This window comes from Genypterus blacodes, unplaced genomic scaffold, assembly GCF_046128005.1.
Source record: "Genypterus blacodes isolate CSIRO-AG114 ecotype Tasmania unplaced genomic scaffold, CSIRO-AGI_Gbla_v1 ptg000057l_1, whole genome shotgun sequence".
Taxonomy (NCBI): domain Eukaryota; kingdom Metazoa; phylum Chordata; class Actinopteri; order Ophidiiformes; family Ophidiidae; genus Genypterus; species Genypterus blacodes.
The window spans coordinates 94,962-119,001 of NW_027466869.1; the positions used below are offsets into that span (position 1 = coordinate 94,962).

The 24,040-nt window shown below is 43.1% G+C and overlaps 3 protein-coding genes across 5 annotated transcripts in view; 2 read left to right on the forward strand and 1 right to left on the reverse strand.

Moving 5' to 3' along the window:
• Positions 1 to 56: 56 nt before the first annotated feature.
• LOC143002447 (C-C chemokine receptor type 4) lies at positions 57 to 3,753 on the forward strand. The gene is made up of 4 exons (XM_076152534.1): positions 57 to 309; positions 1,093 to 1,217; positions 1,901 to 2,091; positions 2,244 to 3,753. The coding sequence occupies exons 2-4, from the start codon at positions 1,097 to 1,099 to the stop codon at positions 2,961 to 2,963; spliced, it is 1,032 nt and encodes a 343-aa protein (XP_076008649.1). The 5' UTR covers positions 57 to 309; positions 1,093 to 1,096; the 3' UTR covers positions 2,964 to 3,753.
• A 324-nt stretch (positions 3,754 to 4,077) lies between these two features.
• Positions 4,078 to 7,113, forward strand: ccr8.2 (chemokine (C-C motif) receptor 8.2). The gene is made up of 3 exons (XM_076152765.1): positions 4,078 to 4,402; positions 4,719 to 4,796; positions 5,193 to 7,113. The coding sequence occupies exons 2-3, from the start codon at positions 4,729 to 4,731 to the stop codon at positions 6,310 to 6,312; spliced, it is 1,188 nt and encodes a 395-aa protein (XP_076008880.1). The 5' UTR covers positions 4,078 to 4,402; positions 4,719 to 4,728; the 3' UTR covers positions 6,313 to 7,113.
• Positions 7,114 to 9,274: 2,161 nt separating this feature from the next.
• triob (trio Rho guanine nucleotide exchange factor b) overlaps positions 9,275 to 24,040 on the reverse strand; it is an 87,936-nt gene continuing 73,170 nt past the window's right edge. For all 3 annotated transcript variants that reach the window (XM_076152692.1, XM_076152690.1, XM_076152691.1), the window contains 24 exons: positions 21,214 to 21,500; positions 20,956 to 21,126; positions 19,802 to 19,897; positions 19,177 to 19,325; positions 18,963 to 19,029; positions 18,766 to 18,869; positions 18,584 to 18,653; positions 18,320 to 18,409; positions 17,987 to 18,079; positions 17,816 to 17,866; positions 17,576 to 17,653; positions 17,094 to 17,285; positions 16,762 to 16,939; positions 15,628 to 16,532; positions 14,410 to 14,660; positions 14,159 to 14,288; positions 14,031 to 14,058; positions 13,768 to 13,930; positions 13,518 to 13,639; positions 13,180 to 13,258; positions 12,767 to 12,967; positions 12,545 to 12,683; positions 12,199 to 12,385; positions 9,275 to 12,087 (listed from right to left, as the gene is read on the reverse strand). In XM_076152692.1, coding sequence (XP_076008807.1) covers positions 11,672 to 12,087; positions 12,199 to 12,385; positions 12,545 to 12,683; positions 12,767 to 12,967; positions 13,180 to 13,258; positions 13,518 to 13,639; positions 13,768 to 13,930; positions 14,031 to 14,058; positions 14,159 to 14,288; positions 14,410 to 14,660; positions 15,628 to 16,532; positions 16,762 to 16,939; positions 17,094 to 17,285; positions 17,576 to 17,653; positions 17,816 to 17,866; positions 17,987 to 18,079; positions 18,320 to 18,409; positions 18,584 to 18,653; positions 18,766 to 18,869; positions 18,963 to 19,029; positions 19,177 to 19,325; positions 19,802 to 19,897; positions 20,956 to 21,126; positions 21,214 to 21,500 — 4,247 coding nt within the window. In that variant the 3' untranslated portion in view covers positions 9,275 to 11,671. The remainder of the gene's footprint in view (positions 12,088 to 12,198; positions 12,386 to 12,544; positions 12,684 to 12,766; positions 12,968 to 13,179; positions 13,259 to 13,517; positions 13,640 to 13,767; positions 13,931 to 14,030; positions 14,059 to 14,158; positions 14,289 to 14,409; positions 14,661 to 15,627; positions 16,533 to 16,761; positions 16,940 to 17,093; positions 17,286 to 17,575; positions 17,654 to 17,815; positions 17,867 to 17,986; positions 18,080 to 18,319; positions 18,410 to 18,583; positions 18,654 to 18,765; positions 18,870 to 18,962; positions 19,030 to 19,176; positions 19,326 to 19,801; positions 19,898 to 20,955; positions 21,127 to 21,213; positions 21,501 to 24,040) is intronic.

A 24,040-nucleotide genomic window follows, 5' to 3' on the forward strand; every position in this document is an offset into this window, starting at 1 on the left:
ACAAGTGCATCTTTCAGAATGTGCTTTAACTTCAAGTGCAAAGAGAAAAAAAGGCATCTATTCGTCACCCCGACTCCTTCCTCGCCACATTTTGACACACAAAGGGATAGTTCTCAGAAAACCACATTACCACCTCTACTCGAGTTTAAACACAACGCAGAGGAAATAATCAAACCTGGAGCTCACCTTACCAGAAATGAGCATACGCACAAAAAGTACGCAGTGCAAGCAGACAGGATGACACGTGAGCTTGATCCCCAAAGCAAGAAGATACAACATAAGGAGCTGTGAGGGAGAAAAGAGAAAGTGGTGAGCACCTGAAAACTTAAATTCTTTATTCTATCATCTTTCTCTACTTTTGAACAGGTGACACTGCTGCTGCTCTTCCTTTCAGCACACACACATTCTGTAAACATTGTGTGGTTGATTGTGTGTGTGTGTGTGTGTGTGTGTGTGTGTGTGTGTGTGTAGATATCTCAGCCACAGGAAATGAGGGTCTATACAAGTGGAGCGGTAGGTGGTATATGTGTTAGGTTGTGTGCACCAGTGTGACAAAAACCTTTATCGTGCGGTTTGAAGAGATCGCATCAATTCGATCATGATCAGGATAAGATTATAAAATAATATTATAAGATTAGATATAATATTCATGGGGAAAAAATGATACTTGTTTGACACACAGAGTCAACTAAATTTTTAAATTCTATTCTATTTTATCTTTGAAGTACAGTCATTTTGAAAAGTTCCGTGACAGTTTCTTCAAAGTCCTTAGACATGACTCACTATAGATTGTCTCAAGGGTCGACTTAAAGGGCACAAAAGACCTTCCAGTAAAACTCTGTTAGGTTAATTCCCATTATTTAAATGTTCAAATAATTCTTAGTCATTGTTTTGCATCAGTGATGTGGAAAATAACATGTGTAGGAGAGATGTGTTTTCTGTACAGAGCCTATCGAGAGAAGAAAGGAGGCTGTGGAAAAAGACAAAAAGACAAAACAAAACGAATCAGAAAGAAAAGATTCTATTGTGAAACAGCTAGAAATAATTTGTTTGTTTTATAATCATATCCCATTGATCCTTTTCCCTCCTCAGCAATATGAATTCAACAGATTATGACTACGTATACGACGACTGTGATATGGACAGCTCGCCTCTGTCTGATGGATCCAGGTTCTTGCCGGTTCTTCTCTACTTGCTGTTTTGTCTCGGCACATTAGGTAGGTCGCAACACACTGGCACATTTTCATTTTTTTTTTTTTTTTTTTCCAACCACATGCAAGCATACACATTCGTGGTCATGTCGATTGTAACAGGTGCAGTGTGTGAAAGGCTTCTAACTCAAGTTAACTGGGTCGTTTTGATGGCCTTTGAGTGTAAAATTGGTCGGTTCATGACCATGGAAAATGGTTTGAAAAGGTTAAAACATCCAAAATGAATGATTAATGAAACTATCTGCAGACATTGTGTTAGTGTATGAGAGCTTTTGAAATCAATGCCCACACATTCAATTTAGTTTTAGCCAGAGTTTAATTTTTCTTAAGCAAAATTCATTTTTGTTTTTGCTTTTATAACAGTTGGTAAGGAATTCCATTTATGTTCTTTTGTATGAGGGATGACTGACCAAATGTTGTCGTACACACATAGGAACTCCGCCGTTGTCACTTGTTGTTGCCCAACTATTGTTTTGTGATTAAATGACAAAGTATTTCTGGAGCATGAACATTTATGCACCTCAAAATAATAAATACAAATATTTCATATGCCAAAACACAGCAAATGATCATTTAGACTTCACATTTTGGGTTTATAGCTGTTAAACAGTGCCACAGATGGATGCACCATTTAAATACATACAGTGGATTTAAAGTATTAATATTCTTTTGTTTCTACTACTCTATAGGCAACATCGCTGTTATCTGGGTCTTGCTGCGGCACATCAGATTGAAAACTATGACGGACATCTTCCTCCTGAATCTAGCCATGTCTGACCTCATACTGGCTCTGTCTCTGCCTCTGTGGGCCTACAGCTTCCACAACCACCAAGGCTTTAATGGAGACCTTCCCTGCAAACTGATGACAGGAATCTATCAGGTGAAGCTGCTTTCTGTTTTCTTTCTGCACACACTCTCGTATGCAAGAGTGTGAGTTATCCACCTTTCCTAGCTCCATTTGTCAATATCCAATCTAGAGGTGAATCTCTACCTTCTCTACCTTCTCTAACCCTCTCTGCTCTTCTCTCCCAGTTGGGGCTCTACAGTGGGACTTTGTTCGTGACCATAATGAGTGTGGACCGTTACCTGGCCATCGTTCACGCTGTGGCAGCCATGCGAGCGCGGACACGTTGCCTCGGAACTGCGGGCAGCGTCGCCGTCTGGGTCATATCTGTCGCCATGGCGATCCCTCAGGTGACATTCGCGGCCATGGAGACAGATGGAGGCGATAACGGCACCCAGCACTGCCGGCCACAGTATCCAACTGAGAGCGTGAATTTCTGGAAGATGCTCCGCAACCTCAGTGAGAACACAGTGGGACTTTTTGTTTGCCTCCCCATTATAATCTTCTGCTATGTGAAAATCCTCATTGTAGTGCAAAGGTCAAGGAACTCTAACAAGCACAAAGCCATTAAGATGATATTCGCTGTAGTGTGTGTGTTTGTTGTGTGTTGGGTGCCTTACAACGTCATAGTTTTCGTTCAGACTCTCGAGCTGTACGAGATCCTGTTTAATTGTGATGCTTCAAAAACACTCAAGTATGCCATGAGTGTGGCAGAGACCATCGCTCTGTCTCACTGCTGTGTGAATCCAGTCATCTATGCATTTGTAGGGGAGAAGTTTAGGAAGTCACTGAGCAAGGTGCTGCCCAGGTCCCTGCGGTGGAATCAACAGCTCAGAGTGATTTCCAGCCACAACAGAGACACAGCAGAGAAAGAGACGTCTAACACACCTGTAAAATCAGATTATTGAAATGCACAAACGGAAAAGTGTGTGCTGCAAAGAATGTGTGTGTGCATGTGTTTTTACAGAACTGTGAAATAGGTGCCGCTGTGCAAAATCCTGCGTGTAAAAGTATGAGTCATTCTGAAAATGTACAGCAGCTTATGATACATTTAGTTAGAGCAACAAATATAGCAGATGGTCATTGTGTTCTTGTGAGTCAAAACATAGTGAAAAATAAAACTAGATCCCATCATTGCTTTTACAGTCACTGGAAAATAAGGAAAGTGTCGATGTCCTGTGTCTGTGCAAACACATTTTGCATTCAAACATTTGTGCATAGCAATATTTATATAAATCTTTACATCATGTTATACTTCCGAGTTTTGTAAATGTATATGTTTTCCAATTAATAAAGCTAAAGTCAGTGTAGATGTCAATGCTAGAGCAAATGCATGTTTTAAGACACATCCGGTTTGGTTAAATTGAACATTTTATAATCATTTTCATTTGAGTTTGTGATTTTTTTTTTTTTGTCACAAAGTAACTGTGAGTTACCTGGTGTCCAGAGTGTTGTTCCCCTGGTGCAGCATGGGAGCAAAGGAGGAACACACATGCCTGGGAGAGATGTAGGAAGAGGCTAAGGAACAGGAATGGAATGGCTTACTTAGCTCAGTTGTTTACATGCCGTTGTTTAAGTTGATCAGTTTATCTGTATCTTTAGTCAAGAGATGATTTAACATTTTTATTGGAGCATACTTGATATTATTTGCCAGATTTTCCTTGGTTGGTTTAATAAAATCCTTATTTTTGCACCAAACCTGTGACCACTCTCCTTTGTCCTTCACAAAGGGAAGGAAAAAAAAACAGGAAACGAGGGGAAAAAAAGGAAGGGAAGGAGGAGCAAATAACGGAAAGAAACAAGAAATGAAACAAGCTAAAACCAAGACAGTCAGCAGATGAATCTACTTGAGTGCATTACTTCTAGAATACAAAAATATAGTTAAGGGCACAAATAAAGTAAAACCTCTTCACTCATCTCTGTGAGATTGAAATGAGTCATGATGTTCTGAAAACACTTCTCTGTCTCTCCCCAAGCAACAAACAGAAACACAACAAGCAGAGCAATGTGCATGTTTACTACTGTGCCGACATGCATGGTCAGAATCATTTTTGCAGCCTTTAAAGCTTGCAGGAGTGGGCTTGTGGTTTAATGCAGCCGCAGACCCAGTCTGACAGATGAAACATTGACACAAGACAAGGAAATGACAATCAAGAGCCCCTGAACCCACACACACACACACACACACAGCTCTGTGGCTGAGTGAGGGGATCTGCTCCGAGTGGTGTTTATTCTTTATAAAAGATACTCACAGCAACTAACGTGAAGGCAGTAGTGTGCAGGGCATAATCCAGACGGCTTCAACATCAATAACCTGCATCTACTCCGCTGTCTTCAGCACTGGCAGGTAAGATTTTTCCCCTGTATACAACATGAAACGTAAAGTTATCGTCTATTTCTATGACTAGAGAATGTTTTTTGTACATCCATTGACCAAAAAACACAGAAGTTTGTTAATCTAGTCTTCAATTTCTATTTTGGAATTTGTAATCCGAATTTACCGCATGAACATTTCCATACAAAAACGACCTATTAAGACTTAAATAACATATTTACTTAAAACCTTACTGAAACGTGAAACTGGATCCTGTTACGTAACTCCATCCAGGGTGTGTACAGCTGTGTTCTGGAAAAGTAGGTCATCTTGTCATGACTTCTTGCAGGCTTGCCGCAATGGCCACAGAAATCCCCACTGTAACTGTTTTCTATGGAATCAGTGAGCCTTCAACAGACTCATATGGGTAAGAGCTACTATATCTCTATTTTCAATCTGATTCTGCTCAGACCACAATGTCATTAAGTCTGTGATGTGTCTGCAGGACTTTTTGGTTCAGGCTTGTTATTGATTTGCTGTTCATAGCAGACAAATGGATGTGAAGTCTTTATTTTTGTATTTTCTACATGCATGAATATGTTAACAGCCTCCTCAAATAGTTTGTGAGCTTGCTGCTGGAATGCGTTAGCTGCTTTATGCAAGTTTGACAAGGTGAAACTCATCACACTTAGGATTTCCCCCTTTTAAGGTTTGACTGTTCTCTCGGAAATCAAAGAAAAACTGTTACAGCAGACGCAAATGAAAAAGTCACTCAGAGATATTGTCGAATTCTTTTCATACCTCTCTTTCCTTCCTTCCGTAGGTCTTCAGACTCTACCACAGGCTTCCTTGATAGTGATTACAATGTCACAGACTACTATGACTACACCCTTTACGAGGGAGATTTTGGGAGGTGTGTGTACGAGCAGCATGGGGCCTACCTGCATATCATTCCAGTGCTCTACTCTGTTTTCTTCCTCTTCGGCCTTCTGGGAAACATCTTGGTCATCTGGGTCATTACTTGTGGGACGCGCCTCCGCAGCATGACTGACGTGTGCCTCCTTAACTTGGCCTTTGCAGACCTGCTCCTGGTGTGTTCGCTACCCTTCCTCGCCCACCAAGCCCGGGACGGTTGGCCGTTTGGGGACGCTATGTGCAAGATAGTACTGGGCATTTATCACATTGGTTTTTATTGCGGGATCTTTTTCATAACCCTGATGAGCATTGACCGTTACCTGGCTATAGTGCACGCTGTTTACGCAATGAGAACACGGACTCGGACATTTGGGATGATTGCGGCTGCGGTTACGTGGGTGGCTGGATTCACCGCTTCATTCCCTGAGCTGGCCTTTCTTAAACTACACCAGTCTCCAAAGTCTGATGACAGCACATCTCTAGTCTGTATTCCTGTATATGCCAGCAACGAGGATGATCTGCAAGCACCCGACCGACATTTCTGGCCTGTCTTTGGCCTTTTAAAAATGAACATTCTGGGTTTATTGCTCCCGGTCATCATCATGGCTTTCTGCTACAGCCAGATTATTTGGAGGCTGCTGTCCATCCGGTCATCCAAGAAACATGCCATCCGCTTAGTTATTGTAGTGGTAGCCGTGTTCTTCTGCTGCTGGGTGCCTTACAACATCACAGCATTCTTCAAAGCTTTGGAGCTACGGGGAGAATACACAGGATGCAACACCAGCAAAGCCATCAGAGATGCTTTGTACGCCACTGAAGCCGTTGCTTACTCTCACAGCGTCCTCAATCCCATCCTGTATGTGTTTGCTGGGGAGAAGTTCAAGAGGCACCTGCTGAGGCTGATGAACAGAGCTCCATGCAGGCTGTGTCGGGTTATAAAGAGCATCATACCCCAGGGCACGATCAATGGCTCAGTCTACTCACAAACCACCAGTTTGGATGAAAGGAGTATCGCTGGACGGAATTGAAGTGTCAGAGTGGGGAATGTGGGTGTATGTGTGTGCTGAGAGTTAATATACTGTATGTGTGTGTGTGTGTGTGTGTGTGTGTGTGTGTGTGTGTGTGTGTGTGTGTGTGTGGCTGTAATTAAATGGATGTCATATAGACTTTAGTTCTTCCACAAGCCATTTCAGGATTTAGACTGACGATTTTTGTAGATCGGCGGGTTATATCTTATAAAACTGGTTGTTTCAGTTACTTGTTATTGTCTGGTTTAAATCAAAAAAATTAGGGTTAGACCTACAACAATAAGGGCGGACTGCATTTCAGTTAGAGAGGCTCTAAGATCGAGCGTAGGATGTAAAATTATCACACAAGTACATGCAAGTGTCAAATGTACGATCAAAATGTCTTCTAAGAGCAGTTTTGAATATTTAAATTGTAATACCAATTCCAGAATGAGACAGACTGTATTTCCCCCTGAGAAATTAGGCAACAAATGGGTTTAGCTATTGATGAAAATCAGCAGTGGCAGCACACCGACTCCACTTGATCATCAGCTTCCAAAAGAAACAATCAACACATTAAGAATTTGCTCCGAGAATAATTATGCAGCTAAAGTACTTTTGAGTGCATAAGTGTAATGCAAACATTTATGTGTGCACTGCTGCCCCTCAATCTACCTTATCAGTGCTGATCAAAACACCTGAAACTGTAACACAAAGACAGAGGGTGCAAGTTTGACTGTGAACTTGCAGCGGAAACCACAGCCTGACAGGGAAAGGATATCACACTTTTGTGTTCATGCCTGTAACGTTGCAACCTCGGAACGTTTAGGTGTGAAAAACTGACAGCGAGAGCAACACATCCTTGATGTTTGAAGTTCATTAAATTTATTATTGTGTTCAAATGAAGTGTACATTTATGTAAATAAGAGGAATCCTATATCATCATATATAAGATACATTATTAATATACCTACAAGTGACGTTATCAACGTTTGTCCACCATGATATTTTCAGTGTTAACTTTGGTTGTCATGTTTAGAAGCTATGTATGTGTTTTTGCAATATGAATATTTGATTAAAGTTGAAAATACTTGAAATACAAGTTTTTGTCAAATCCCTGTTATTTTAACTTATCTTTTTATCTTTTTGTGGCTTCATCAGTATTCTTCTGCTTGCTCACAGGATGATGGATTGTAGATTTAATATGATTATAGCAATCACGCTTAGATGATCATTCAAGGGCGGTGACAAATTATTGTGGTATTGACACTGAACTGATTCATCCTAATATAAAATATTGAATAATAATAATAAGTACACAGTATCTAAAATAAATATACATCAAATTAATGACAGCTGACTCTGTAGTTTCAGCTGCTTGCTGTCATTAAAGAGCAAACACAGGTGTTCTCGCTGTTACAGAGAAACGCTGATGCCTCTAACCTCCATTATCTTGAAAGGTGGAAGTTGCCACAACCTAACAGCTGCAACAAACCAAACGACATGAATAACCAAAACCAAAATAAATGACGCATGTGCAGGACCTAGAAGTCATGAATATCATTCTGGCGTCATCTGGTTTGCACAACACAGCTGACCACACTCCTAGAATACAAGATCATATCAGCTCTTAGTGTCGGAAAGTGTTATTTTAACTGCACGTGTAGAATCTTTAGTTAGTCTTTTTTATAAAGGCTACTCGTCTGCTTAGTAAAGTGATGATCATTGGCAAAACATCCTATATTGCTAACCTGAGCCATTGCATGTGTGTGGCTGATGGTGTCACGTGAGGTAAAGTAGATCAATACTTCTGACTTGTGGCAATACTTCTGTTACCAAGCAAGGTCAGGTTCACTATTTTGAAATATAACCCATGTTAAACAACTGCAACGCAACATCATCAACCCATACATATTGGTTGTATAGTGACATCTAGTGGCACAGCAGAACTTGGTGGTAGTATAATCTTATAGTGTATATGAAGAGAGACTGATTTGAGTCTGATGGATGTACAGTCATCAAGCCTTTGTGACTAATTTCAAATAGGAGTAAAGAAATCATTAAGCACTATGCAGCTTTGTGGTAGTAAATACTTGCAACGTGGATCTTAACATAAACTGTTAGAATGACATAAATGCTTTGAGTGTGTCACAGCTCCTCTGTGAGATTTTTCTATGTTGAATTTCACAGATACACGTGATCTCTGTGGTTGCATGCATACAAGCGCTCTCATTCTAAGAAAAGAACTGTGAATTTACAGCTGATAAGAAGATGTGTTCAATTCACACATCCTCACAAACAAGCAGCACAGCACTAACCCTAACCCTAACCCACTCACACTATGAAAATGTCAATTGTCAAATTAAGTTTATGTAATTTTAGTTTGCAATATGTTTTTACCACTTGTCATTTTTCAGATTTCAAGAAATCTACAGGAGATATAGCCAACATGCAAAATGTTTTTTTTGTGAGGCATTCTTAGTAACTTCTCTGTTCCTCTTTCAGAAGTGAAGTGACTTGTTTTTTTAGATGTTGGTTAGGATGCTGGGAAAGTGTGTACTCTGGTGCACTGACACAACACTACTACAGACTCGTGCACAGCAGCAGCAGCACGGCAGCATGATGATAAGATCAGTAACATCCCCTGTTGGTCTGTTTTCTAGGTTATCATGGATCCTGATCTTCATCAGAGTAAAAAGATCAACTTGGTATTACTGTCTGCTCCTTAGTCTTTTCATGCTCTTTCAATTTGATTCTTTGCTGCAAATCAAGGGATTCCCCAAACTTGATATGAGACGACATTAAAGCCAATGTGAAGGTTTTGACTTTTCTCAGGTTGAATATGATTATTAATGATGGGCCTCCCCCTGCCTTCTACTCGATGCATTCTAGGAAAGATAAGCACCAGCAAGATAAACTGAATTCTATGGCAGAGTAACATGCGTGGAACTTTACAAAAGTTCAGAGGGACCCGGTTGTTCCTTGTACGTTTAATGGCAAAATAACAGAAGACAAAATAAAATATTTACAACACATAGTAACATGTAAACACAATTTCTGTACAAAGAAATATACATGCAAAAGTAAAAATAAGTCATAATAAGACATTCAAAATGACATTGCTGCAGTCTTGTACTATGTGTATCATGTATAAAATATGACAATTATAAGGTTTACATCCTGGGCATAGGCACCTTGCCTGACCCTGTCTGTACAACTTTACATCATGGAGGTTTCCCAGCATGCATTCTATTACTGAGGTTATATCGCTCAATTTGATAAACCGGTTAATAAGATGATTTTGGGAAACCTAGAGCCACATCAATAAATAAAAATGACATGAAACGAGAGACTCGGACTACACAGACCAACAGGATTCATCGAACTTAACACACCGACTTCAGATTATCCGACGGTAACAATCAAACTTCAGATCAAATAAGCAACAGAGCAGGTTTTTACTTTCACCCGCCGTGTAAGACAGACTCACTCAACTGGCACTTATTCAAGAAATATTCATTAATGCCTTAACTTAAAGTGGAAAAGAGCTCAGACACGTGTTAGTGGTGTGTGTGTCTGAAATGTGCGTCAGGCCGCAGAAAAAGCATAGCGTCCACGGTGAGTGTGTCGGCCTCGCAAAGTCAAACTGAGATGCTAAAAAAAATCTACCAACATACACCGTGAATCTATCTACAAAAGCCAAAACAAACTCACACAGCAAGCCACTTTGTGCAACGCTTGAAAAAAAGGACAAAGTTATTATGTTACTTATTTTCAGCAATAAACCGACAATCTCTTATTACAGTAAGAATAAATAAAGCCAACCTGAACCTGTAAACACTCGCATGTCCGGCTTCAAGTGTGGTCTTCTATAACTTAACATGAGAAATCATAAAAAACATAATTTTGCGGGAAAAACAAAGCCGTGAACTTTGGTATTGTTATGGAAAATAAAAATAGAACAATGGCAAAAATAAAGTATAAGTGCCTATATTTTATAGATACACATTTTTTTATACATTATTTCTGAAACCCTCTTCTTGTTTAGGGGTTTGCAGATATTAATACTGAACTTAATACATAAAAGTTAACACAATTACAGACACCTATCGCAGTACCGGGTACGTACATGCCTTTTTAAGAATACGGCTACAACACAAGTCTTCATAAATAGTTGCATAAACGTTAAAGCTGCAACATTGCACGAGGGAATTGATGCAAAATATGAGTGCATTTCTAGAAGCAGTTTGTTTGAAGTGAATATCCAGCTGCTTAAAAAGGTCCACAGGGAACTGATCGGCTTCACTAATACTCAGCAAATGAAAGCATTCGTTTGTTAAGAGACAAAATCTTCAAAATGAAAACGTGAAAGGCAAGAATACTTTATTTACAAAGTAAGGCGGATGCACTAAAGAAATTTAGGAGCTTCCCCGCCCCCAATAGCTTTTTTTCCCCTCTACCTAATTTAGTTCTTCTTAGTGTCGCTAAATGAAACGGTATCACCTTTCAAACTGAAGGGGGCATAAACATAAGCAAACTATTGCACTCAATAGAACTACGTGTTGCTGGAAAACGTGATTTTGGTCTTATCTTGTTCTAGAAAAAGTGCACCCTGCTGATGGGCGTCACTTTGTTCATGTCTCTCATTTATCTCATTTTCCTTCTATTAAACTAACTAACCTTTGTTTTCCAAAAGGTATGAATAAAGACAATTCTCTGTTTCCTCACTGTACATGGATTCATTTACAAAAAGTAATCTCTCGTTACAAAAGACCCAAACATTTTCTTGTGTTCGACCGAAAGCAACCTGAATTTCTCCTTTTTTATTATACAGTATTGTTCTAGTTTCTCCGTTTAACACTGTACAAAACGCAAGACTCGCTCACGCTGGTCTGTTGAGAAAGCTTGCATTTCTCCCTGCTAAGTCGTTGTTTGAAACCTCAAACAATTATCTTATTGTGCAAGCATACTGACAATATGCCAAGGTTTGGGAGGGGGGAGGGGGAGAGGGGAGGAGTCAAAGGGAATATCAGCAGAGCTCAGTCATTCAGCAGCAGTAGGACGTTGTGGGTGAGTGAAGAGGAAGAGATCATTGGTCAAACGCTGGTGCTGGTGCTCCTCTCAGTCGGTTTTGTATTTAACACGGCTCAATGAAACCAAACTGAACAGAGGCAGAGCTCATTCTCATCCGTACTGTAGTGGGGCCAACAGTGCAGGAATTCATTCTGAACCACAAACAGTGACAGGACAAGCTGCTGCTGTCATGTTTGACGTCCAGTAACATCCCAACCAGGATGGAGAAGAACGTGGATTAACCCTTAAATAAACATTCCAGTTAGGTAATCTAAGGTCTCGCTCGAGCTACCTGGCAACATGTGGGTCAGATGTGGTTGAGCAGGCGGCTGTGGAGGAAGGACTTAATGGCACCGATGGGGCGTACGTCGTTCTGGTGCTTTCGTCTTTCGATGAAGGAGATGAGTCTGGAGGTGTCCAGATGTGTGATGTGATGATTCTGAGATGGCGGCTGTGTGTGATTTAGGGAGGCGGGTCCAGTGTCTCGGTTCGTTACCCCTCGCGGTTGGAGCCAGGGCTCCTGCAGGCAGGATGCTGCCGGGGGCCGTCGCTCAGGCTCGCCCTGGAGCAGCACGCAGACAAAGTCTCTGGCAGCTGGACTCACACCCTGGAAGTAGTCTTCAGGGAAGCTGAAGTCCAGGCGACAGATGTTCAGACACGTCTCCTCCAAACTCTCGTCCAGGAAGGGAGAGGCGCCGCTTAGTATGACGTACGTCACCACTCCTTTCAATCATTCAGATCATAAACAAGTCAATAAACAAGCAATGAACCTCCCTGCACACAATCCTTATAATGTTGCACCCAAATTACAAATCTTGATGTTTCGTCACAGACCTAAGCTCCAGAGGTCAGACGTCAGTGAGGCAGGCTGACCCAGGACCAGCTCAGGAGCAGAGAACTCCGGACTCCCGACCAGAGGATGGACGTAGGAGGAGGGATGGTTCAGATGTACTGCTTCACCAAAGTCTGTCAGCTTCACCACGGGCTGGCAAGACGCATGCTCCACCAAGATGTTCTCAGGCTGGAGGACATGGAGGAGGAAGAGAAGCAATTTTCAACCATCAGAGGAAGAAACCCAGCAAAATGTACTTGATGGTTCAGTTTGAGAAGATGGAGCAGGTGACCACTGCAATTTCTTATTTTCTGACCTCAGTGGGTTCATTTGAGAACGTGTGTTTACCTTGAGGTCGAGGTGTGCTATCCTCCAGCCGTGCAGGTAGTGGAGAGCTTCAAGAATATCTCTGAGGTACAGCGCCACCTTCTCCTCAGTCAGGTTACCCCAGCTCACTATATAGTCCAGGAAACGCCCTTGATCCGCCCTGAACCCAACAGCAGCCATTTTAGGATGTTAGTATGTGTGGCAGCACCAAACAGGACTAATGGAAATGTCTACTGTGCTTACATCTCCAGTATGAGTACGTAGCTGTTGGTCGTCTCATACGTGTCCAGCAGCTTGACCAGGTTGGGATGATCCAGAGTCTGCAGGAGTCTGATCTCCTTCAGGACCTGTTCTCGGCGCAGCAGCTTCTTGTTGACGTGTTTGGCCGCTACTGTCCTCTTACTGCCTCTCTGGTCACACCGCTTAGCCACTGAGAAACGGCCCCTGAAGACCACAAAGGGGGGTAAGAGATAAGAGTTAAGATCAATACATTCCTCATCCCTGAGCTGGATTTTCTTTTGCATAATTATATATACTGTATGTGTGCAGCATTTCCAAATGGTGTTGTTATTTTGGTACAGATCAGTCAGGATCAGAGTATTTCCGAGGTGTTACAAGCATCAGCAAAGTGAAATAATACTGCAGTCAGTTGTTACCTTCCCAGCTCAGTGATCTCTGTGTAATAGGACTCAAAGCTGCTCTTCCAGAGGACTTCACCGTCATCATCAGGGGCTCCTGGAAAAGCGAAACTGTGCTCAGCCAGGATCAAGTTAACTCAAGAGTAAACCTAAAGCAGTGGTTCTCAAACTGTGGTAGGTGTGGTGTAGTTCAACCTTCTAAGTGGGTCAGTGTGTCAGTAGGTTTTTGAGCTCGAGCCGATATTCTTAAATACATGTTTTCACCTATTTTATGTTTTCTTGCATCATTTAAGCACAAATGGAATGAACTTAAATAGATAGAAACAGTTTGGTTCTTGTCTTGATGGGAGTCTCACCTGAGACTCTGAGGCTGGCAGAGGAGGTGACTGAACCTGTTACATTTGTAGCCACACACGTGTAAACACCACCGTCTTCTATAGTCACTCTGAGAATGCGAAGGGCTGCTTCTCCGGTCTCACTGCAGGGCAAGAGGGAAAACCATCAGACAAGAGGCACAATGCTGGATGCAGGTTTGTAACCGTAGGTTGGGTATATAGATGTATTCTCTGCCACCATGATGCATGAAGACCAACCATGTGTGATTACCTGTAAGTGATGCTGTAATGTCCGTTGTTGCTCAGAGTGTTGTTGTCAGGGCCCCGCCAGGTTACAGTGGATCGGGGTCGACCACAAACTTTACACCTCAGAGTAACGCTGTCGCCACTCTCGCACAGCACATCGCTAACCGGGATGAGAAACTCTGGGGGGGCTGGAGGAGAAGGGTAGAGGTCAAAGGTGAGAGGGGGTGACGGTAAAGGATGGATGTAATGAAAACACATTTAAGGTTTAAAGCAGCAAGTCGGACCTACCGTCGTAGATATAGTTGGGATTCAGAAGCTAGAAGAATGAAAAGAAACATCAATCACAAAATTTGATGTCTTTACAGAGATCAGAGACATTTTTTTAAATCAATAAACATGATATTCCCACTCTGTACCTTGACAGAGACTTTGTTTGCCAGGCTGTCCTGAGACTTGCGGTAGCCGTTCTCCATCTTCCTGCCTTCCTTGTCCCGCTTCTCAGATTTTCGTCGGATTCGGAGTGCTGTGTGCCATGACAATGATTTTCTAAAAATAAGGAGAGAGAAACCATCAAACAACATTCATAATCGCCATGTGCGGACAGAAGTAATCCAATCATTTCATGTGGATTGAACATGGCTAGTTAAAGAATGCCATGTGTCCTTACTTGATGGTTCCTTCGGGGAGATCAGGGGTGATGGAGGCTGAGGTGTGTCCTAACACATAGCCAGGGATCCAGCCTTCAGCGGCAGGGCATTGTTCGTTCGATGCCCGGTACACCAGAAACATGTTCTGCTGGTTGCTGGCTAGCATCTGGACCACCTCACCCTGCACCACGCTGATCTCGTCCTCCTTCACTGCCACATAGTCCTGGGTCACCAACATGGTGGACACACTGCTGCTGCTACTGCATTCACTCTGTTAGGGAAGAGGATTGAGAGGCTTTACATTGAATACGAGAGCACATTTTGAAATTCCACGTACACACAACCAAGAGGCACACGCACGTGAACCAACACAGACATGCGCAAGCACGTATGATGTCTGTAAAGTTTGAATAGGTGTATCAATAGCTCCACTCCAATCAAATGTTTGATTTGATTGTAAAACACACAGACAATCTCACTCATGTCTGATCTCATGCAGCAGAGGACGCACTGCGAAAATGCTTTTTGTTACAGAATATAATGGTGAAAGCAAATCGTTAATGTCTACGGTGACGACTGAGAGAAGCTTTCCAGAAGTTGTGAAACAGTGGTTATGATCCCCCAGATGCTGAAATAAGGATTCCCATGTTTTTCAAAGACAGAAAGTGACCAAGTAAAAGGAAATAGGGACGACAGAGCAGGTCGAAGTGAAAGAAAATGGCAGCTGTTGGCAACTAAATGTACTGTGACTGGATCAAAAGGAGAAGAGAGGGTATGGAAATGTGAGAGCTCCTCAAACATGACAGTTTTGATCGAGCAGAATTCCTCGTAAACTGATGATAAGTGCTGGAGAAGATTTCCAGGGGACAATGTGAGGAAAAGGCAAAAGAGAAGTTAGCGTTTGCACAAACATTTGTTGACCGTTAGTGTCTGTTAGCTGCAGCGGAGAAGCAAACGTACTGTATAGTGAAAAGGCACTGTGAGCCAGACCCACACAGTTAGTTCTCTGTGGAAAAGTCAGAAGAATCACTCACACACACTTGTTTTGGCCAAGTTAGTGCACTAATGTTAGATAGCTGTTAATCTCCAGCGTTTCAGCAGAAGTAGACGCATGAACAAGCCATTCTGAGAGCCAGCGGCCGGGCGACTGACTGACAGCCGGTCAATGAAAGAGGGGTTAGTGAGAAGTGAGCAGCACTAGGCCTCACTGAAGCCAGGGCCTTGACTGGACCTCTTACCCCGTTGCTCTGGGTGGAGTGTATGGACTGCTCGCTGGTGGAGGAGCAGGTGCTCATGCGGTCTATATCCTTACTATGGGTGGAGTGGCGATGATGAGAGGGTGTCCCGTGGCTTCCTCTGCCCAAAGAGTCCCCACCGCCACTGTCACTGGGGTAGGAGAAGGAACCGGGACGACTGGCAGGAGATGGAGGCACAGCTGGGACCATAGCCCAGAAAGTGCCGCCTTTATGAGCTGGGCTGCTGGGGACAATGGCCTCCGTCCCTTGACCACCTTCTCCTCCAGGGGACTGAGGTGAGGTCAGGGGAGCAACCATCCCGACTCGCGGGCTTTTGAAAGGTAAATTCAGAGGAGCCACAGCCATTTGTGGTATTGCAGCTGTTTGATGCTTCTGGGGGGTTTCTTCATAGCCTCCCAGGCCCTGTCTAGAACTGCCCTCTGTGCTGCCTGATGGCCTGTTACTATTATTGCTGTTACTTCCACGAGGACCATCCAGCACCCTCATTTTAGGGACCTCTGAGGCCAACAGCTCCTCGTTTGTAGTACTGTCAGTAAAGGGATTAGGGGCGAGGGGCTGAGGGGTCTGAGGGTGGCAGGGTGACCACATACCTGCTGATCTGTCGGGCCCTTCGGGGCCCGGGGGATGGTGGTGGTGGACTGGCTGGGGGAGCCGTGAAGAGGGTTGGGGGATTCGGGAGGGTCGGGAGCGCGGCCCACAGAGAGAGGATGAGCTGTTTCCTGATCCTCCAGAGCCTCCGCCGCCACCCCCCCCTCCCAGGTTGGAGGTATTATTGGAGTTGCTGCCTCCTGGCAGACCTCCAGCATTACTGTTGCTACCGCTGGGTGGACCACCTGGCCCACTGCCACCCACATGGTTCCTCTGGTACTCTATAGGAGATGTTAGAGCTGTGGGAGAGGATGAGAAGAACAGGAAGAACAAAGAGGAAGTTAAAAAAAAGAGAGCTTCAGCATTGCAAGCAGCAATATCAACAATCAAGCACTCACAAAACCTTACAAACAAACTGCTTTTCTTTGTTGTAAATATTTCCACCAAAAGACCCTCAAACTATTTTTGATGAATCCATGATGGTCATCTTGTGTTTTGTGCTTTACACTATTTGAACCAGTGTCTTACCATTGAGGAAATTGCGCTGGTTCTCCAGTATCTGGCTGACCTGGTGGACCCACACTTGACTGACACCAGGGCTGGTTGAATGGAGGGTGTACCGCTCCAAGCCACCCCCGGAAGATCTGGAGGTTAATGTGAACTTGCAGGGGTCATCAGTGTTTTCCTCTAGTCCCAACCAGCTCACCTGGGTAAAGGATGGAGAGAGAAAAAATGGGAAAAGAGTTGCCGAGATTAGAGGAAGAGGTGTTTATATTTGTCATGGCAGTCTGACATTGACCTCTCAATGAAGAAGTTATGGATTTCCATGTTTTGTATTTCTGTCTTTAAGCAGCGCTCACCTTAATGTTGTTCTTGAAGAGGTAGCCGGGTGTAGAGAAGCCCTTCTTTTTGTCCAGGGGCTCACTAAAGATGACAATCTGCTCAAAGAGGAACACTCTCCTCTCCTTCATCCTGGACAGAAGTCCTCCATCCTGATCTGAAACCATGAAAGTGTCCTGGCAGAGCAATCTGCCCTGAGCAACGATCTTGCCCTAAGAAAATCAAATCAGAAGAACTTCAGGACGGAAGACTGAGAGGGTATAATAGTCTCATGTAACCAGCCTTGAATGAAACACACATAATCATAAACTGGTGAAACTCCTTCTTGTGAAGTCGTATACAATACAATGTGTACATACTGACATCTAGTGGCAGCTATCGTAAATTACAAATGTATTTATGAAGCATTTAAAAGTGTTTACCTTTGCACCGTTCTAACAGATGGCATAACATAAGCACAGATTCACATAAACCTCTGAGAAAGAATAAAAAGCAACCTTACCTCAAAGCCTTGTAGGCGTCCAACATTCATCATGTCATTGCAGCGCTTGGGGACCACACACATCACCTCTACGGCTTTCTAAGATGGCACAAAAGAAGTAAAACACACTGTGATACAAGCAGCTTCAAGTATCATACGTCTTTTTTATCAAATGTGGTAAAAGTGGTTCTTCAGCAGTAGCTATGTCACATATCCATACATTAAGAAACCTTAAACTTTAATACAGATAGCACATCTTACGTCCAGCTCGGTGGTGTCCGCGCAGGCCTTCTTGGAAAGCCGGAGAAGATCCTAGAAAACAGAGCCAAGAGCCAAGTTAATCATAAATGTCGCAAATCAATGCTCGGGCAGCATTTGTCCTCAGCCAGCACCCAAAAAGTCTGGTTGTGAAGCGAGGCGCCGTGGATTTACCTTCAGTAGTAGCTGGTATTTCATTATACGTTGCACAGGTTTGATTAGCAGGTCAGTGATCTGTAATCTGTGGCCTAATCGCTGCTTCAGGTCCTAGTGAAAAGCAACAGAATAATATAATCATTACAATGTGATATATGTATAATATATTGTATAAATGTATATAATCTATGTAATAGAATGATATAATAATAATAATCTCCAGTCAAGATTATTTATCTGGGAAGTGATAAAACAACCAGATAGATGCATGTATCAACACAACGATTGAATGAATATGGTATTAATATGGAGTCTAAAGTAGTGTCTTTGAGAAATGTTTAAGAATCTCACTTCAAAGTAAGTATCAATGTACTCCGACACAATGTGCTCCGACTTGGGCTTGTTCTGGCAGTAGACGATGTACATGTGCAGCCTCCGCTCCTGCAGTGGGAAAGACACAATTATGAGAATCAGATAACATTTCCTAACTCTCTTTTAAACTAGAAACTTTCAACGAATATTAAACGCTGTACAGTTTACTCTACTTGTAGCACACATTAATAATGCCAAAGAAGTTTTCAGTAACAGGAAAACAAATGTGAATGACTTTCTCACCTGCTTGACAAACAGGGGAGCCAACCTATCCGGATCCTCCAGGCATTTCTCCAGTTCGGCCAGGAAAAAGCTGCAGAGCAAATCGAGTAAGAAATGTGACTTTGCATGCTGAAGAAGCCCACATAATAAATTATAACAGAAAACATGATTGGATTGGGTGCTGAAAAAGGTTGCCAGCATACTCTTTGTGCCAGTCATAGATCTGATGGATGTTTCCAAACACAATCTTGTCTTTTCCCCTCATGTCATCCGGAACTCCTTCCTCTTTCATCCGGCACATGTAGCCCTGAGGGGGAAAAGGAGAGAACTCATTTGTGTAACATGTATTGATTAGAACAAAACAATGTACCATGTAAAACAATGTAAACATTTGTTTTACCTCCACCACTGATCCCAGATCTCTGACATAGTCTCTCTCAGTCTCCACCAGCTCTAGGAGGATATAACTAAAGATAGACAACAAAAATCCTCATATCATGCAGCTGTAACACACTTACTGTATCAGAGATGTCAAATCCAAACTCTCTCTCTCTGCTGTTGCTACCCTGCATATAGCTTTGGCATCTCAAACAAGACACGTGGTTAGAACTCACTGTCTTCTCTTGAAGAAACCCGACTTGCGCTCTTCCACCTCATCGATTGGTGAGGAGGAGGAGAGGAGCGAGTTATCAGATGGGTTGAGGGAGGGAGAGCTGCTATCGCCCTGCTCCACTGACAGAGAACTGGGGCGATCCTCCAAAGACTGGCAGAGAGGAAGGGAGGATAGTGGGATAGAAGAAAGCTTTGTTACATCTTATCTACAGTACATCTTACTACAACTACTACATGTATTACGCATTTGGATCAAAAGTAATATGGATATACTTTATTATAACGACAGCAAGTCCCTTCATTTGACATCTATGTGCATGTAGGTCAGCGGGCAATTGTGCTGGGGGCATTGGGTGCGATGCCAGTTCGTTAGGGCAGGAGACAGCTGGCACAGTGAGTCATAATACTAACAGATGACTGGTTGGCCATGACTGACTTCACTATGTCAACAACACGGAAGAAAAGTGTGTGTGCTTCTACATCGATCCGTCACATTTGAATGTACTTGTTAGTGCACGCGTGTGTGACGGAGAGAGCGAGGCAGTGGTTCTTTCTGTGAATCTCTACCTGTTTTTTGTGCATGTATACAGAATGTGAGATCATTTTGTTGCATGATTTCTGTCTCACCATCTTGCTCTTCACCAGCTCTTCGATTGCACTGACGAGTTCAGCGGCACTGGGCGTCTCTGAACTGCTGGGACGAGCGGAGAGACGAGATGCAGACTGAGAGAGAGAGCGAGAGAGCGAGAGAGAGGAAAATTACTATTGTTATCATTTATTTTCCCATTTTTATTTCTGCTGGATAGGTTTTCATCTTGTCTTTTGCAAAAATGAAAAAAATCAATCTTTGATAACATGTCACAGTCATGGGCTTGTACTGCGTATGTGATCAAGCTCACCATTGATGCGTTTGGACCTCGATATTCCACATGTCCAAATAAGGACTCGGTGGGAGTGATCTACCTAATAAGAGGGTGAACTGGGGCTGTGTTGAAAACCAATCACAGACTGGTGTTGGGGAAACAGGGGTTATGACATGGGTTCAGCTCAAGGGCAAGCTCTGGGATTGGGCAGCTCTGCGCACACAAGCACTACGGCAGCACAAACTTTGCCTCTCTAACAGACATCAGCTTGAGGCACAGTGGCAGGAGAAAATCTTAAAAGAACACCCTGTGCACAACCAGCAACTGAAGTCTGGAGTATTCATTTCAGCAACTGAACCATAATCATTATTAAGGGAACACAAATGCAAGGGGATGACAGTTACTAGGCACAGAGAGAACAGGAACAGTCACAGGTCAAAAGAAAAGGAGGATAAAAATGAAGCGGCGGAGGCATTTCTACATGGAGAGATAGGGAAACTGGGAGAGAAGAGAAGCAGAACAGAAATCAACGTAATGCTGAAGGTAGGAACAAATAACCGAGAAAAAAAAGAGAAGAAAAGAAAGACTATTAGTGCCAAAGTCAGCAGTGTTATGTGGCGTCAGCTCTGTGTGACTGATGAAATGAAATTTATGCAGCTCTACATGGAGCTGAGGACAAAGAACACAAAGTCTGTGCTAAGTTATGTAGCTGCCTCATGCAGATCACGTGGAGAAAATACTATTATACAGAACCAAGGTGTCTTGAAATGAACAGAAAATTTAGGATAATAGAATTAAATATTTAAACACCTTCTTTTGATTAAATTCACAAGTAATTATATGTATTATTTGTGGAAAATTAAAGAGTCAGATGAGAAACGTAACTTATCTGGAAGCCTACAATTACGTGGGACTCACCTTGTCGTCCTGGGTGTCGGGCTGCAGAAGGCTGTGTTGTTGGATGGCCATCGGGGGCGGTAGAGGAACGGCGTCAGCCCCCTCCTCTCCTTCCTCCTCTCCGCAGCTCTGCATGCCTGAAGAGGAAGACTTGGATAGGGTGCCACTGCTCAGGCCCTCATTGCGCATACGCTAGCAAGAGAGATAGAGAGTGTGAGTGAGACAGAATAGAGGATGTGGTCAAGGGAGATTCAAGGATAAGCGGCTCTCTGGTCTTACCTCCTCCAGGGTCTCATCCTGAGGTGTGGCAGCGCTGTCGTCAGAGTCCTTCTGTGTTCCAGGCATCATATCTAAGTTCTTCCTTGTGCCCTCACGGTGCTTCTTGTGCTTGTGAGCGAGCTTCTTGACGTGGCCGTCAGCTTTACCGGAGCTGAGCCGTCTCACAGGGCTGGTGAGCCACTTCCTCAGGGTGTTTCCAGGACGTTTGGGGCCTGGAGAGCTGTGAGGTCCCAGGGTTTGGCTGGAGCCTGGCTGCAGGGTGTCATTACTGGATACAGACAGGGTGTCTAAAGGTGAGACAGGAGGGACAGAAAAGAAAAGAGGAAAGTGATGATGACATTTAAACAATTACTAAAATGTCAGATTAGTACAAGCATCACTGGTCAAGCTTTTGGCATTTCTCTTTGCTCTGTCTTCATGTGCAACTTGACCCAAACTTACTCTCAAAGCATCCCCTGAGTATGACCTTTCACCTCCTAAAAAGGTTCAGTCACAGTCAAAAGGTAGGATTTCTTTAGAGCTCTGAATAATAGCAGCTCTTAACACAAGCACTAAGAATGAAATCAATCTCATCTAAATTAATCCATTGCAAAGGTTCAAAATGGCCTGATTCACGCTCTTGTGGTACAGAAACATCTCAGGAGATGATGTTCTCATTCTGCAGAACAGCAAATGACTTCCAGAAGGGGCCCGACTGCAAAAACAAGTGCATCTGCATGTGTCTAAACTGACTGTGAGACCTCCACTCTGCTCCGACACCAGCTCTGCATTGAGATGTGTGTATCACATCTGCTTAAGCTGAGCAGCTCCAGAGGATACTTGTAATATTGAATAAAAATAACATTCCTCTCTTAAGTTCTTTCACAACTTGAGCCGGAATTTAACGTTGAATGATGTATTTAAGGGTACATTATACAGTTCAAATGCAGAGTAAATCATGAGAGATCCGTGTATCTGCAGCTGGTGCAGATTAAGGGTTGAACATAGCAAACCATGTGAACAGGTTGAGTTCCTCTCATGAATGGCAGGTGTGGAAATGCTCTCAATGGACGCACTGCAAAGCACTGCATTGTTAAGTGTGTGTGTGTGTGTGTGTGTGCTGAACGAAAGCATGCGAGTCTGCGTGTGTCAGTCATTCAAAACTCTGGGAGACTTATTTTTACTGCACTCCGCTGATTCGAAGCATATGTTCTCACATCGCATGCAAAGGAAGATAACCTACTTCCCAAAATAACAAGCATCAGGCAGCAAAAGATCAAACCCTGATGACCGTTCGGAGGAGAAAAGCTTTGTTATCCTTGCACTCGCAAAACCAGGAGAATCATTTAGGAATATCTCAGTGGTGGCAGTGCATGATTTCATTCTCTTTTCTGTCCTTACTTAATTCTTGCACAGGCGGACAATAACACGGATGAAAGCAACACGCAGCCCAGAGCGCACAGCCCTTTATCCGGTTTTCATCCTGCAATTTATTTATACCAGACAGAAATTCAGGCTGTGTACTGTTCCTGGGAAATATGGAGCTTAAACTGCTTGAGATGTCTATAAATTCCACCCAGGATGCGGGGACGTGTGGAGAAGTTGGCTGTCGTAGATAATCTCTGTAGTTGGCAAAAATGTTTATATGCAATCCCACTGTTAATGGTAGATTTTGGGAAAGCTGCGTGGTTTTACCTGCCTCCTTCTCCCCTGCAGCTCTAAATGAAAACCAGTCAGGACTGTTCCTTACGATCCTGCCCTGGAATCTTTTAGTCATTGGTACCATCATGGAGTCTATTTGAGGCTATAAATTTGAGCGCTCAGAATGCCTTTGCGTGCATGTAGTCTCATGTGTCTCCAAAGACTACCAAAACCTGCTTTATGAGGTTTGCATACTTTGGCAAAGGGAGAACGCATAGTAAAGGCATAGGATACGTCTTGTTTACATACATTAACACCCAAGTGGAGACCTGTGCTCTGCATTTAACACAAACTCTAACACACAAGTCAGGCCAAACACACCGTGTCGTCTGTGGACATGCTGGGGTCACAACCTCTCATGTAATCATGTCGTTACACTCAAGGTCTCAGCTATTATGTGCGATGCTGCAGGGCAGTTCGGCTAAACAAGTATTTTAGACAAATGACACCAATTGTAGTGTATCTAGCAAACACATTAGGTTAATCAAGAACAGCTGCAGTGTAGTAAATAAGTACAATCTAAGCCCTCATCAATCACGTTGCCTCTTAAACAACGTAAATGATAGTTTGAATGAACATTGTGCGCACTTGACACATTGTGCATAATATACATTCACAGCATAATATTAACTTGATTGATGATTTTAGAAATTAATTCGTAAGTGTGACTAACTTGTGGATAATTGTTATAATTGTGGCATGCATAGAAATTGTTTTTGAAAGTCACACACATGCACAGGATCAACCACCTGTCCTACACATGTGTGTTCCATGGCTCTAATGGTTGCATAAGGATTTAGTGCTCTTTTAACACCCTGATTAAACTGTTCCTAACAGGGGTATAGATGGGAGGAGCATGGGGTCAGCAGCCTTGACATATCCCCCCACAGTGGAAAATAAAACTACATGCGCACACACACACACACATATTCACACCCACATCACATGCAGGGCATGACCTTTGGTCTTTGCCCTGCAGGGTGTCTTTCATTGAAGAGACACCTCAGAGACATCTGGCCCTCACTCATGGGAAACAAAGATTAGAGTCACATAGGATGAAAGTACAGGGCTGACTTGAGACCGAGTGTTCCTCAAATGTAAACATTGATTTTATATCTTTTACTAGGGACATGTGCATTGATTGACA